Here is a 15,000-nt window from a genome sequence, read left to right on the forward strand (position 1 = left end):
TTGTCTCTTTACTTCTTAGACCTTTGTCTTTCTACCTGTTAGACCTTTGTCTCTATACCTGTTTGACCTTTGTCTTTTTACCTGTTAGACATTTGTATCTATACCTGTTTGACCTTTGTCTCTTTACCTATTTGACCTTTGTCTTTTTACCTGTTAGACCTTTGTCTCTACTATATACCTGTTTAACCTTTGTCTCTTTACTTCTTAGACCTTTGTCTTTCTACCTGTTAGACCCTTGTCTCTATACCTATTTGACCTTTGTCTTTTTACCTGTTAGACATTTGTTTCTATACCTGTTTGACCTTTGTCTCTTTACCTATTTGACCTTTGTCTTTTTACCTGTTAGACCTTTGTCTCTACTATATACCTGTTTGACCTTTTTCTCTATACATGTTTGACCTTTGTCTTTCTACCTGTTAGACCTTTGTCTCTATACCTGTTTAACCTTTGTCTCTATACCTATCTGACCTTTGTCTTTTTACCAGTTAGACCTTTGTCTCTATACCATTTGACCTTTGTCTCTATGCCTGTTAGACCTTTGTCTTTTTACCTGTTAGACCTTTGTCTCCATACCTGTTATACATTTGTCTCTTTACCTCTGAGACCTTTGTCTCTATACCTGTTATACCATTGTCTCTATTTCTGTTAGACATTTGTCTCTATACCTGTTTGACCTTTGTCTTTTCACGTGTTAGACCTTTTTCTCTATACATGTTTGACCTTTGTCTCTATACCTGTTATACCGTTGTCTCTATTTCTGTTAGACATTTGTCTCTATGCCTGTTAGACCTTTGTCTTTTTACCTGTTAGACCTTTGTCTCCATACCTGTTATACATTTGTCTCTTTACCTGTGAGACCTTTGTCTCTATACCTGTTATACCGTTGTCTCTATTTCTGTTAGACATTTGTCTCTATCCCTGTTAGACATTTGTCTTCATACCTGTTACACATTTGCCTCCTTACCTGTGAGACCTTTGACTCTATTCCTGTTAGACCTTTGTCTCTATCTCTGTTAGACATTTGTCTCTACACCTGTTAGACCTTTGTATCTTTATCTTTTAGACCTTTGTCTCTATACCTGTTTGACCTTTGTCTCTTTACATATTAGACCTTTGTCTTTCTACCTGTTAGACCTTGGTCTCTATACCTATTTGACCTTTGTCTTTTTACCTGTTAGACATTTCTCTCTATACCTGTTTGACCTTTGTCTCTTTACCTGTTAGACCTTTGTCTCTATACCTGTTCAACCTTTGTCTCTTTACCTATTTAACCTTTGTCATTTTACCTATTAGACATTTCATTATTATTATTATTACTAGCCAAGCTACACCCCTAGTTGGAAAAGCAAGATGCTATAAGCCCAAGGGCTCCAACAGGGAAAAATAGCCCAGTAAGGAAAGGAAATAAGGAAATAAATAAATGATGAGAACAACTTAACAATAAATTATTCTAAAACAGTAAAAACGTCAAAACAGATATGTCCTATATAAACTATTAACAACGTCAAAAACAGATATGTCATATATAAACTATAAAAAGACTCATGTCAGCCTGGTCAACATGAAAACATTTACTCCAACTTTGAACTTTTGAAGTTCTACTGATTCAACTACCCGATTAGGAAGATCATTCCACAACTTAGTAACACCTGGAATAAAGCTTCTAGAATACTGTGTAGTATTGAGCCTCAGTATGGAGAAGGCCTGCTATTAGAATTAACTGCCTGCCTAGTATTACGAACAGGATAGAATTGTCCAGGGAGATTTGAATGTAAAGGATGGTCAAAGTTATGAAAAATCTTATGCAACATGCATAATGAACTAATTGAACGACGGTGCCAAAGATTAATATCTAGATCAGGAATAAGAAATTTAATAGACCGTAAGTTTCAGTCCAACAAATTAAGATGAGAATCACCAGCTGAAGACCAGACAGGAGAACAATACTCAAAACAAGGTAGGGTGAAAGAATTAAAACACTTCTTCAGAATAGAATGATCACCGAAAATCTTAAAAGACTTTCTCAATAAGCCAATTTTTTGTGCAATTGAAAAAGACACAGACCTAATGTGTTTCTCATAAGTAAATTTGCTGTCGAGAATCACACCTAAAATTTTAAAAGTCATACAAATTTTAAAAAAAAAAACATTATCAATACTGAGATCTGGATGTTGAGGAGCCACCGTCCTTGACCTATTTACAATCATACTTTGAGTTTTGTTAGGATTCAACTTCATATCCCATAATTTGCACCATGCACTAATTTTAGCTAAATCTCTATTATGGGATTCACCAACCACAGATCTACATTCAGGGGATGGAATTGATGCAAAGAGAGTAGCATCATTTGCATATGCAACAAACTTGTTTTCTAGGCCAAACCACATGTCATGTGTATATAGTATGAAACGTAATGAGCCAAGAACACTACCCCGTGGAACGCCGGATATCACATTCCTATACTCACTATGGTGCCCATCAACAACAACTGTTTGGATCTATTACTTAAATGACCAATAATAATGCTAAGAAACGACCCACCCAATCCCAACTGTTTGAGTTTGAAAATAAGGGCCTCATGATTAACATGGTCAAAGGCAGCACTAAAATCAAGGCCAATCATACGAACTTCCCGACCACAATCAAAGGATTTTTGTACAGCATTGGAGATTGTAAGAAGGGCATCACTTGTTCCAAGGCCTTTTCGAAAACCAAATTGCAAACTAGGGAATAGATAATTACCTTCAGCAAACCTATTAAGATGTTTTGCCAGAAGATGCCCAAAAACTTTAGATAATATGGGAGTTATGGAAATTGGTCGGTAATCAGTGGGACTTGGGCTACCACAAACACATTTACATAGAGGAGTAACATTATCCATCTTCCAAGAAGTGCTAAAAGCTCCTCTTCTTGCTCCTCTTCTTTGTCTGTATACCTGTTTGACCTTTGTCTTTTTACCTGTTTGACCTTTGTCTCTATACCTATTTGACCTTCGTCTCTTTACCTGTTAGACCTTTGTTTCGTTGCCTGTTTGACCTTTGTCTCGTTGCCTGTTTGAATTTGTATCACAAAATTATATCAAGGTGAGACGTTTATTATTCTGATGCAATCTCTAAACATTGTGAAGGAAATCCCAGACTAGTGATTACCATCATTTACTGGCAGATGCTTGACCGTAAATTACCTTGTAAATAATAGTAAGGAAGTTTTTTAACTTTTCAGAGTGTACCTTAAAGCTTCGTGTTTCTCGCTTCTTTTTGCTGTAGAAGTTTATCATCTTAAGTCAACAGTGCCCATTCCTTTGATCTTTACCACAGTTCTTTGAAATTTACGTTGAGTGACTATAGCTCATAACCCGTCTAGTAATTATGTGATAACCTATCTATAGGCCTACTAGAAACGTCCCTGCCTGATGGTCTGAATGACTGTGGTTCGAGTTCCGCTCAAGCTCGATAGTTTCTTGCAGTGTCTGCAACCTCACCATCCTTGTGAGCTAAGGGTGAGGAGCTTGGGGTAGCCTATAGGTCTACCTGCTGAGTCATCAGCAGCCATTGCTTGACCCTCCTTGGTCCTATGTTAGGTTGAGAGGCATATTGGGCGCTGATGCTTAGATCTCATGTCGCAACAAAAGTATAATAAATTAAATCAATACGATATAAGCGATGTACCTGAGGTTATTTTCTTAGATCAAAATGCCTCCGGACCTTCAAAAGCTCTACTGAATGCCTTTGTCGAATTATACCTAATTAGATCTCAAGACATATTCCTAGGAATAAAGCAAATCTAATCACTGGATATTAAATCATTGAAAAAAAAATAACCGGGAGGATTTAGCACAAAATTATAATCCTCATGTCAACTATAACTCAATTCCAGAGCCAGTGAAGGAAGTTGAATAGTTTCAAGGGCACAGTTTGAAGGTCAGTAAGATCGTCTGTATGAGTAAGTTCCCGGAGGTTATGAAAAATATTAATCAAAATCAGTATTTCATTAGTTTATTGCGTTGCATTAAATATTATTACATCGTCTGTTGAAGGGTTTTAGTATGTTTTCCTGAAGCTTTGTTTTCATTTTGTTTTTTTTTTTAAAATGAGTGTTAAATGGCAATGATCAGCCAATTATTGTTTGTTTAATTGCCGTAAATATTAGCGAAATGTAGTTTTTATCAAAAGGATTACATTTCTAAGTGGCCCTTTTGTTCATAGTAATGAATAAATTATGTATTTCCTTGTATATATATATATATATATATATATATATATATATATATATATATATATATATATATTATATATATATATATATATATATATATATATATATATATATATATATATATATATATATATGTGTGTGTGTGTGTGTGTGAGTGCATGTATATGTGTAGTTAAGTCTGAGGTGTGAAATTATATTCTATTGCATATATCAGTCTCTTTACATGCTTGTGATAAATGGTCTCTAGCTGGTTAATTCTGATAAGCAAAAACTTTACATTTACCTTTTTGATAATCACGAGTTAATCATCATCAATCTTTTTCTTTGTCTCCGACCATCTGCTAACTGAAGAGTTAACTAGATCATGTTTGTATTCTGTTCGACTCTTTTATCAGGTATTAAATAGGTATCAGATAGAATTTGTCGGGGAGATCTAAGGTATATGAACTGTAAGAATGAGATGCTAGAAAGTTGGTACAAGTTACTAGATCGCGTTATTTATTCAGGATTTGACATTTTGCGAAGATTTTGCGAAAGTTATGTATTCACCCATGTTGTCTGTTTCTTAGTTTATTTATGTGTTTGTTTGTGAGCAGTTTTACACAAATAAACTGTGCTGAGTTGGACCAAACTTGGTAATCGTATAGTACATCAAAGTACAAGTACACAGCAGTACTTTGAAAATAATCGTAATGTCAAGTAAATGGCAAATATTTTGTCAGTTTATTTTTGGTATGTTAACAATATCACGTAATAAAATACTTATCTAATTTCAGCGAAACCTGGTGGACATGTAAGTTATGACCCAAGGACAAATCTATTAAATTTTGAAGAAAATACGTCGAAGTACAAATACGCAGTGGAGTTAAGAACAAAATGAGACTGCTTGGCGTGGTAAAAGCATACTGTCTACTGAGTGGCCCCTCTAGTTACTCAATGGATCGTTTTGTTATTAATTGATTTGAGTCAATGGTGCTAATTTTGATACTTTCCTATCTATTAAGGAGATAATTGTATATTAGGCTTCACTTGGTTTGGTTAATATTTGTTTGCGAGGTAATCTTCTAACGGAGAACAACATTCGGAAGATTTCATCTTGTATTGTTCATACACATTTTCCTAATTTCGTTTAAATATTTTACATTTATGTAACAGATTGAGTAGATTTGAGAATAAAGCCCTCCGAAGAATATTGGGAGTTGAATGACAGGACAGAATTAGAAATGAAACTATAAGAGAAATTACTTGAGTGTCACATGCGGATGAGATCATAGTGAGGGGGTAGATGGTTTGGGCATGCTCTTAGCACTCCCCAAGAGAGATTAGTTCACCAAATGTCTAACTGGGCTCCAAAGGGCATAAGAAGAGTTAGAAGACCCAGGCCTACATCGCTGAGAACTAAGAAGCGTGAAGTGGGAAATGATGAGTGGAGAAGTATTGGATTAAAAGGTCCTTTGTGGTAATAAGCGTAGGAGGAGATGGTGATCTAATTACTACTCTCGACTTTCATACCGTGTAATATTTTACTTAATGGGAACTTAAGCTCTAGTTCCTGTAGTTGTTTAATGCATTATTCTGAACGTACCATACTTCATTATCGCCATTGCAACTATTCGATGTAGTTTAGTATGAATTAAATGTGAAGAGCTCAAATTAATCTGAGATATTGTTAAGACTTTCTTCAATTTTAAAAGACTAATCTATAAAAATGTGATCTAAAATGAATAATACAAGTAGACTCCAGATTTTAGTCTTGACGTATCTTACATACCAATATATTCTCGATAATTCCATATTGCCTCTCTGTCACTTCTATTACAAATTTATCTATTTATGTATGTCACATATTTCTGCCTTTAACTACAAACTTTTGATACATCTATTACATAGTAAATTCTTAATCAATACACAATCTTCCTTGATTAATCCCATAATTTCATTCTTCTATCAGCCTTGCCTCTTTCTTACTTTCTCCATCAAAATCCTGTTTTGTGCTTTCCCTGTTGGAACATTTACGGCCACGTTTATCACCTTTACTTTTATAAAACTGAACAATTATGTTCATCTATACCTTAGAACCTATTCCTCATTCATACATACCTTAAATCATTTGATCAACCACTTATGCATTTACACTATAAAAAATCAAAGCACACTAACTCGCTTGTAATTTCATAAACTTACCAAAACTTCTAGTCTTTAAATACTCGAACTATACTTATTAAATTAGAAAATATATTTTAAGCAGTATTGTCAGCCTAACATTAATGTTTGCCTATCTATCATTTCTTTGCCCAGTTTCTCTTCCATACTCCACCATAACATTTACGTAATACTCACTACATAGAACTAGACTGTATTCTCTTCAGATACTTTCTTTAGATATACCTCATGATTAAATCCATTTAGTGTTCTTTTTCTCTGTATGACTACTGTTACTTTTGTATTTTTTTTTTCCTTTTAAATTATAGATGTTTCCTTTTCTCCCCTCTTTTTCGGTACTGGACTTCTTTTTTACCTCCCCTTCTAATCACATCTTCCTCTGCGCATGTAAATGTACTTCTTCTTCAATACGCAATTACCCTTAAATTATCTCCCTGTCTCCTTTAGTAAATATTTGTTTCCTTATCCCCCTTTAGTGTTCTTATTTGCTTTGACCACCCTCACATAACCCCAATCAATTCATTCCACCCACATTGCCCATTCATAGAATTCCACTAACTCATCTGTATCTTCCAACTCAGGTTTTGGACTCCAGCCTATAATCAATAAATCATCTTCATGGATGTTCTCGATTCTTCTCATTCATGGATGAATGGGAGATTTTATTTGTAAATCTCTAACTATAGCCTAGTTATTCATATTAAACACCCCCCTATCTCCCCAAAATTCTCACTCGCCAAAAAAAAAAAAAAAAAAAAAAATATATAACTTCTATCCCTAAATTATTTACTATAGCTGCCAGTTACGAGCTTGACCTTTAGTAAGATTTAAAAAAAAAATACTTCTTACACTATGTCACTAACATAAAAAGTAACAGAAACAAAAGCAAATTACGAATCATAATCAATCTTGCGATAGCGATAAAAAAGACGAAAGATGAAAACATTAAACATAAAGCTTTCCTATTTATACTCACCCTCCTTCCAACTCTATTGTTGTGTTGATTCATCATGGCAATCACTGGGTTTTGCTTCGAAGACTTGCTGCTTTTATGCAATCTCTGCTTCTTCTTCCTTCTTTTAGTTCGAGACCTGCGGGTGTTTTTCTGGACGGTGCCGCCTTCCTCTTCAACAGTGCTCGGGGAGTAAGGTTGAACCTCTCGGTGGTGCCTCACGTTGTTTCTCCAAAATATTTCAGTGGCTCGCTTTTCAGTGACCCACCGGCGTTGGCGACTACGACCCTTGGGAGAAGTGGGGAAACATTAGAAGGTTTGAAAGGTATTTTCTTGTAATAATGATAATAAGGATAAGAAGAAACCTTTTGGGAGAAGTGGGAAAAATTCAAAGGTTAGAGAAATCTTTTCTTATCATAATAATAATAATAATAATAATAATAATAATAATAATAATAATAATAATAATAATAATAATAATAATAATAATAATAATAATAACAACAACAACAAGAAAAACCCTTGGGAGAAGTGAGAAAAGGAAAAGGCTATAGCAATATTTTCTTGTGATAAGAAGAAGAAGAAGAAGAAGAAGAAGAAGAAGAAGAAGAAGAAGAAGAAGAAGAAGAAGAAGAAGAAGAAAAGAAGTGAAAAACTGAAAAAGTTAGAGAAGTCTTTCCTTATAATAATAATAATAACAATAATAATAACAACAATAATAATAATAATAATAATAATAATAATAATGATAATAATAATAATAATAATGATAATAATAATAATAATAATAATAATAGTAATAATGAACATAAGAAGAGGAAGAAGAAGAAGAAGAAGAAGAAGAAGAAGAAACCCCTTGCGAGAAGTGGAAAAGTTAGAAGGCTAGAGAAGTATTTTATTGCAATGATAATAATAATAATAATAATGATGATAATAATAATAATAAAAATAATAATTAAGAAGAAGAAGAAGAAGAAGAAGAAGAAGAAGAAGAAGAAGAAGAAGAAGAAGAAGAAGAAGAAGAAGAAGAAGAAGAAGAAGAAGAGAAAAAAAAACATCGAGAGGAGTGGGGAAAACTAAAAGGCTAAATAAGTATTTTCGTGTAATAACGATAATTAGAAACATTTTGGGAGAAGTGGGAAGAATTAAAAGGCAAAATAAGTAATAATAATAATAATAAAAAGAAGAAACCATTTGGGAGAAGTGGGAGAAATTAAAAGGTTAGAGAACTATTTTCTTGTAATAATGATAATAATAATAAGAAACCCTTTGGAAGAAGTGGGAAAAAATAAAAGGTTAGAGAAGTATTTTCTGGTAATTATAATAATAATAATAATAATAATAATAATAATAATAATAATAATAAAAATAATAATAATAATAATAATAATAATAATAATAATACGAACAGCAACAACAACAACAGCAACAACTACAACAACAACATCAACAACAACAACAATTTACCTTTGGGAGAAATTAAAAATTTAAAAGGTTAGGGAAGTTTTTTGTTATAATAATAATAATAATAATAATAATAAGAAGAAGAAGAAGAAGAAGAAGAAGAAGAAGAAGAAGAAGAAGAAGAAGAAGAAGAAATCCTTGGGAGAAGTGGGAAAAATCAAAAGATTCAACATCACCTATACTGGACAATCGAAGGACAAGGCTTATAAGATATTAAGAGATGTACATTTGGTAGGCATTTCACACCACTCTCCCTTGCTCTATGCATTCTCTAGACACGCACGGTTCTTAAATGAATGGCATCTACCATATGAAAATATAACTCTTCCATGATATCATATACAATTTTGTTTATTGTTAAATGCATGAAAAATAATTAGTGTTGCGTTTGCTCAGATATCAACATGCTGTTTATTCAATGGAGTGTACTATCTTTTATTATCCTTAACTTTTTTTCCACATATAATATTATCAAAGTCACATTTACTAGTCAAATAACAGATTGCAAATCTAGCTTCCATAATATCACTTCGATTCGAAAATTTTTACAATTTTGGACCCAAATTTTCATCTAAATTTGTTTAGTTAACTTGAACGAGTCAGTTTTGACAAGGCATTGACAAGTATAAGTACTGGAAGCCTGATTTTATCTAATTGCCTAGAGGTCACTTGAACGTTTCTTATGTGATAAGTCTATATTCCAGTTCCTGAGAGATGTCAGATTCCAGTTTTTTAACAAGTTTGTAGCCAGTCATTTTTTCGGGTTCAGCATGTATCAGATGTAACAATGTCTTACCGTAATAATATTATTGCGCTAAGATTATTTTCATCTGTTTATAGATTGCTTTTGAGTCGGACAAGAAAAAGATTGCGTGCATCAAACTTATTGGAATAAGCTTTTCCCTTGCAATTTGCTTTATTAACTAGAAAAGAAAATTCTTAGTATTGATGTGTATGTAGTAATATAAAATGTTAGGATCATAAACAGATTCCTCCTGCATCAAACACTTATATTTATCCTTGGTATCCATGTATAGTCTTCTAATGTTTCAAGTTCTTCATGTTGACCACTAAAAATGTTGCGTGACTACCTGACTGACCATTATGGCTCTCAGCAAGACTTCTTAACTTGGAGAAAACCTTTAAGGCTTAGAATTCTAAAAGCTGTGATAAATGGCAAAGGCAAGGGATAGTGACATTGCCCTATCGAACGGAACAATGCCCTAAAGACTGATCATATATACATATGACCAGCGCCCAAGCCCCCTCTCCGCCCAAGCTAGGACAAAGGAGGGCCAGGCAATGGCTGTTGATGACTCAGCAAATAGACCTATAGGTTCCCCCAAACCCCTCATCCTTAGTTCACGAGGCTGGTGAGGTTGCAGCGACCAAAGAAACTAACTAAAAATTTTCACTAAGAGATGTATCGAAAAAGGGATTGATATCTTTCATTTGTTCTAACAACCTTTAATCATTGCACGGAAATTGTTATATACAGTTAAGAATTATGAATATGCCATTTACCTCTCTCTCTCTCTCTCTCTCTCTCTCTCTCTCTCTCTCTCTCTCTCTCTCTCTCTCTCTCTCTCTCTCTCACTAGCTAAAGTAAATTTGAACAAACTGCAAAAGTTCGACGGAGAAGAAGCATTCAAAATCATGTTATTTTCCTGCCAGGGTTACCAACTGGAAAATCCACAATATATCTGATACTTTCGAGTTAATTACCATCTAAATTATATTCTATTTTCCCTAAATGAATTCAACTAGAATTAAACCAAAATGCAATATTATCGTTAATCATTCACGGGGAATTTTACTTCTATAAAACGAAGTCTTCAAATTTCTCTCTATAATAATTAATAACTTTTACAATATTGATGTTATGAAAAGGTAGTAGAAATGCAGTAGGTTTTCAATAATGCACTGAATAATTACTGATATCATGTTTTTTTCACATGAATTTTACGTAATATATCAAAACCCTTTTCAATTGTTTTTGATAAAATTTAATTTCCACCTACTTACCATAGCGGTTATCTAAAGAAATTGATCATTCCTCTTTATAATTGTTTCGCTTAGTTTTTATGAAGAATTAGCAACATACTAAGTAACTAGGAGTATGTTACATTTTAGTATTTGACAGGAATATCTCGGAAAAGGGTGTGATTTTTTACACAAAGTGGCCATCGTGCTTTCAAGGCTACCAATTTATAAAGCGTCTGAAGATGCTTAATCACCGTAATTGTAATAAATTGAGAGCCTTTATCAACCGCAAGTATGAGTTTATTAAATACAAACATTCTTAAATTTTCTATAGTTATTTAAGCATATTTCGTCATGTTTTGTTGACTGTTTGGTTATTCATGGGCAAGGTCATTGTCAGTGTAGGGGAAAATAAAAGTCTAGGTTACTAATATCGTATCTATTTTCGTTATAATAGATATAAGGTCTTCATATAATAGAACATTATAACAAATAAAACATTATTGCATGGACAATGATTTACATAGCGTGATATAAACGAATATTACCATTATCTACCATCATTCCTTCCCCATATTCTCGGATGATAATTGATGAATTAAAGGCTTTTAAAAGATGCCAGCAGATGGTGTTGGTGCTTTGTTTATAGTCAATAATGTCTGGATTTTTACTCGGGCGGAGAACCAAGATACGACCACTTCGCGGTATCAGTATCCATAAGAATATTTTTTTTTATAATTTGATTTTTAAGTACATTTTAAAGTATTCTGTAAGGTCTATGGGCTTAAACCATTTTTTTATTAGGAAATATAATTCGAAACGACTAAAGTCATTAAGACATATATTAGGATAATCACTTTTTCTCTGTTGTTGAACAGTAGCTATTTTCTTCATTATCAAGTACCTTGTTGATATAATATAACATTTCAGAAGTAAAGAAAATTATATTGCACCCTAGCTCCAAAGAAATTATAGGAACATAAGTTTAATCTTGCTTCTCCTTCAACTATCAATATGAACTAAAACTATATTAAGGAATGAAACCAGTTTTTAAACCTATCCGAAACACGAAATATGGATGTTTTCCTCTGAATTTGCAAAATTTCCAGCAAGAGATCGTCAGTCGACTTGCTTAACTAAAGTCTTAATTTTTTCCAATAGTGCTGACTTTTCTTCCTTTCAATCTCTTTGTACAAGATTAACTTGGTATAAATCTTATTGGTTTCCTTGTACAGTACAGCTGCTAAATCAAGAAGATATTTTTTTCTTTATCTCCCATCAATTCATATATCGTGTAAATATATGTATATATATATATATAATATATACATAAAATTTATTTGCATATAAACACACACACACACACACATATATATATATATATATATACATATATAATTTATATATATACATAGATAATCTATATATATATATATATGTATATATATATGTATGTATATCACAACTTATATATATATATATATATATATAGATATATATATATATATATATACTGTGTGTGTATGTATATATGATAATTTTACACACTTATACGTGTTTTTTTATATTCACATAAGCCATATGTTATGCACCTCTTAATATCTGGAGTCTCTCTACTTCGGGATCAGAGACCCAAGGGGGAATCACCTTAATGATAATAGCTTCTGGTGGGCCAGGGAATCGAACCTGGGCCCAAGAAACTGAGGTCCCATTGACTTAGCCACTCCTTGTGGCTGAGTGGCTAAGTCAATGGGACCTCAGTTTCTTGGGCCCAGGTTCGATTCCCTGGCCCACCAGAAGCTATTATCATTAAGGTGATTCCCCCTTGGGTCTCTGATCCCGAAGTAGAGAGACTCCAGATATTAAGAGGTGCATAACATATGGCTTATGTGAATATAAAAAAACACGTATAAATGTGAAAAATTATTATATATGCACATCTTATATATATATATATATATATCGTATATATACGTGTGTGTATATATATAAATATATATATATATATATATATGTATATATATACAGTATATATATATATATATATGTGTGTGTGTGTGTGTGTGGTGTGTGTATATATATATATATATATATGTATATATATATATATATATGTATATATATATATATATATATATCTAATGAAAGCAAGGGGAGTTGCAACTTACATATGATGTGAATATTTTGGATACTTGAAATCTGTGAACCTCGAAGTCTGGCTACTGGCACTGGCCATTGAGCTAAAGATTGATCGTTTAAATGTCATAGGTGTACTAGCTGAGCCACTCTATTCCTTGGACTATTCCAACTTGATCCTTGTTTGTATGGAGATTGGTTTGGTCTCTGATCATATCTATATAAAAAGTCTTTGGAACGACACCGTAGGGAATTGTCCTAGCCCTTGCATCTGCCACTCATGAGTGACTTTTGACCTTTATATGAGACATTGTTTGTAAAAGGTCAAGTAGATTCAAAGTCTCGTGTTGACGAGAATTTCAAATCTTCACAGCATTATTCTTTTTTCCAGATATGGAAATACTATCGAGTACCTAACTGTGTGATTTTATGTCATTTTGGGGCAATTTTATAGGTAGATATTAGATTACATTGAATAACAAAGATAATTATCCTAGATTAATTCTGTTGCTAATGTGTGTTAGGAAGACTTACAACACTTTTAGAACACTTAACAATAAAGTACAAGATAACATGTCCGATATCACTTTAGACATATTAAAGGTCCAAGGGTTTTAATGGTCACTCATGAATGGCAGGGGCAAGGGACAGTGACATTGACCTATCAAGCGGGACAATGCCCTAGAGACGGACAACATGTACATATGATCAGTGGCCAAGCCCTCCCCACTCCACGCAAGCAAGGATCAAGTAAGGCCAGGCAATGGCTGCTAATGAATCAGCAGAGAGACCTATAGGCTCCCGCAAAACCCTAATGCTTTGCTCACAAGGAGGGTGAGGTTGTAGCAACTAAAGAAACTAACGAGTTTGAGTGGGACTTGAACCGCCGTCTGTCGTTCACCAGTCAGGGACGTTACCACATTGGCCACCACAAAGGAATTAAAGATTATATGTTACAGATACTTATTTATCTTCCTCTGTTTTTTCTATAGTTTATATAAGAAATATCTATTCTAATATTGTTAATGTTCTTAAGATATATTATTTTCATTGTAGTTTATTTATTTCCTTGTTTCCTTTACTTACTGAGCTATTTTCCCAGTTAAAGCCTTTGGGCTTATATCATCCTGTTTATCCAACTAGGGTTGTAGCTTAGCTAATAATAATAATAATAATAATAATAATAATAATAATAATAATAATAATAATAATAATAATAATAATAATAATACTCAAACTTACAAAAAACTTATCGATCAAAGGAAAAATCAAATATTTCTAAATTATAACGTCTCTCTCTCTCTCTCTCTCTCTCTCTCTCTCTCTCAGTTGATGATTCCTTTTCAAGGATTATTAGAGGTTTATTTTTGGGGTAATTCAGACATTAGCCACGAATCAAAGCACGACCTACGCACTGGTAAAATACTATCTCAATCTATTCTATTGGTTACAGCGTCAGTCATTTCCATCTAACATATCATTCCTTGTCAAGCATGAATAGAGATGCCTTTCGCAATAGTGTTATTTGATAAATAAGTCTTACTGTTGTATATCAGATAAAATCCTCAATTTCAAAGGCAGGTCACGATGGGAGACTGATGTTCAAAATCTCCTCATTGTTGTCTCTCACAAGAGGAAACAAACAAAGGCTAAAATCTTAACCTGAAGTTTTGGTTTTAGTTCACTTTAGTTTGGAGATCTTAACCTTATGAATAAATAAACAATTTTAATAACAACAGCAAAATGCAAAACTTTGAGGACTTTCTATAAAAGTAAATTGAATATGTCACTTCCGGGTTTTGAGAGTATCCAATAGTTTTCTAACCATAACTTAATGGAAAGATCAAATGACCAGTTTATTTTGATATTTCTGTAAAATAATAGAATGGATTGAACAAGTAAAAATAGAAATCTCAATCAATAACAATAGGGACAATAATTTGATTAGTATCATGATAACATTGTCGAACTCTCTTAAAAACAGAAAAAATTTATGGTAAGTGACCTATAACCTCCCTCTCTCTCTCTCTCTCTCTCTCTCTCTCTCTCTTCTCATCGTTCTAATAACTACGGTTAATAAAAGAATG

At 33.0% G+C, this 15,000-nt stretch overlaps 1 protein-coding gene across 1 annotated transcript in view; it reads right to left on the reverse strand.

Annotated features, from left to right (window-relative positions):
• The window catches only part of LOC137643559 (protein Wnt-11b-2-like), a 461,831-nt gene that overhangs the window by 42,588 nt on the left and 404,243 nt on the right, over positions 1–15,000 (reverse strand). The window contains exon 4 of the mRNA XM_068376289.1: positions 7,355–7,618. Within this exon, the coding sequence (XP_068232390.1) occupies positions 7,355–7,618 (264 nt within the window). The remainder of the gene's footprint in view (positions 1–7,354; positions 7,619–15,000) is intronic.

The sequence above is a fragment of the Palaemon carinicauda genome, chromosome 7, assembly GCF_036898095.1.
Source record: "Palaemon carinicauda isolate YSFRI2023 chromosome 7, ASM3689809v2, whole genome shotgun sequence".
Taxonomy (NCBI): domain Eukaryota; kingdom Metazoa; phylum Arthropoda; class Malacostraca; order Decapoda; family Palaemonidae; genus Palaemon; species Palaemon carinicauda.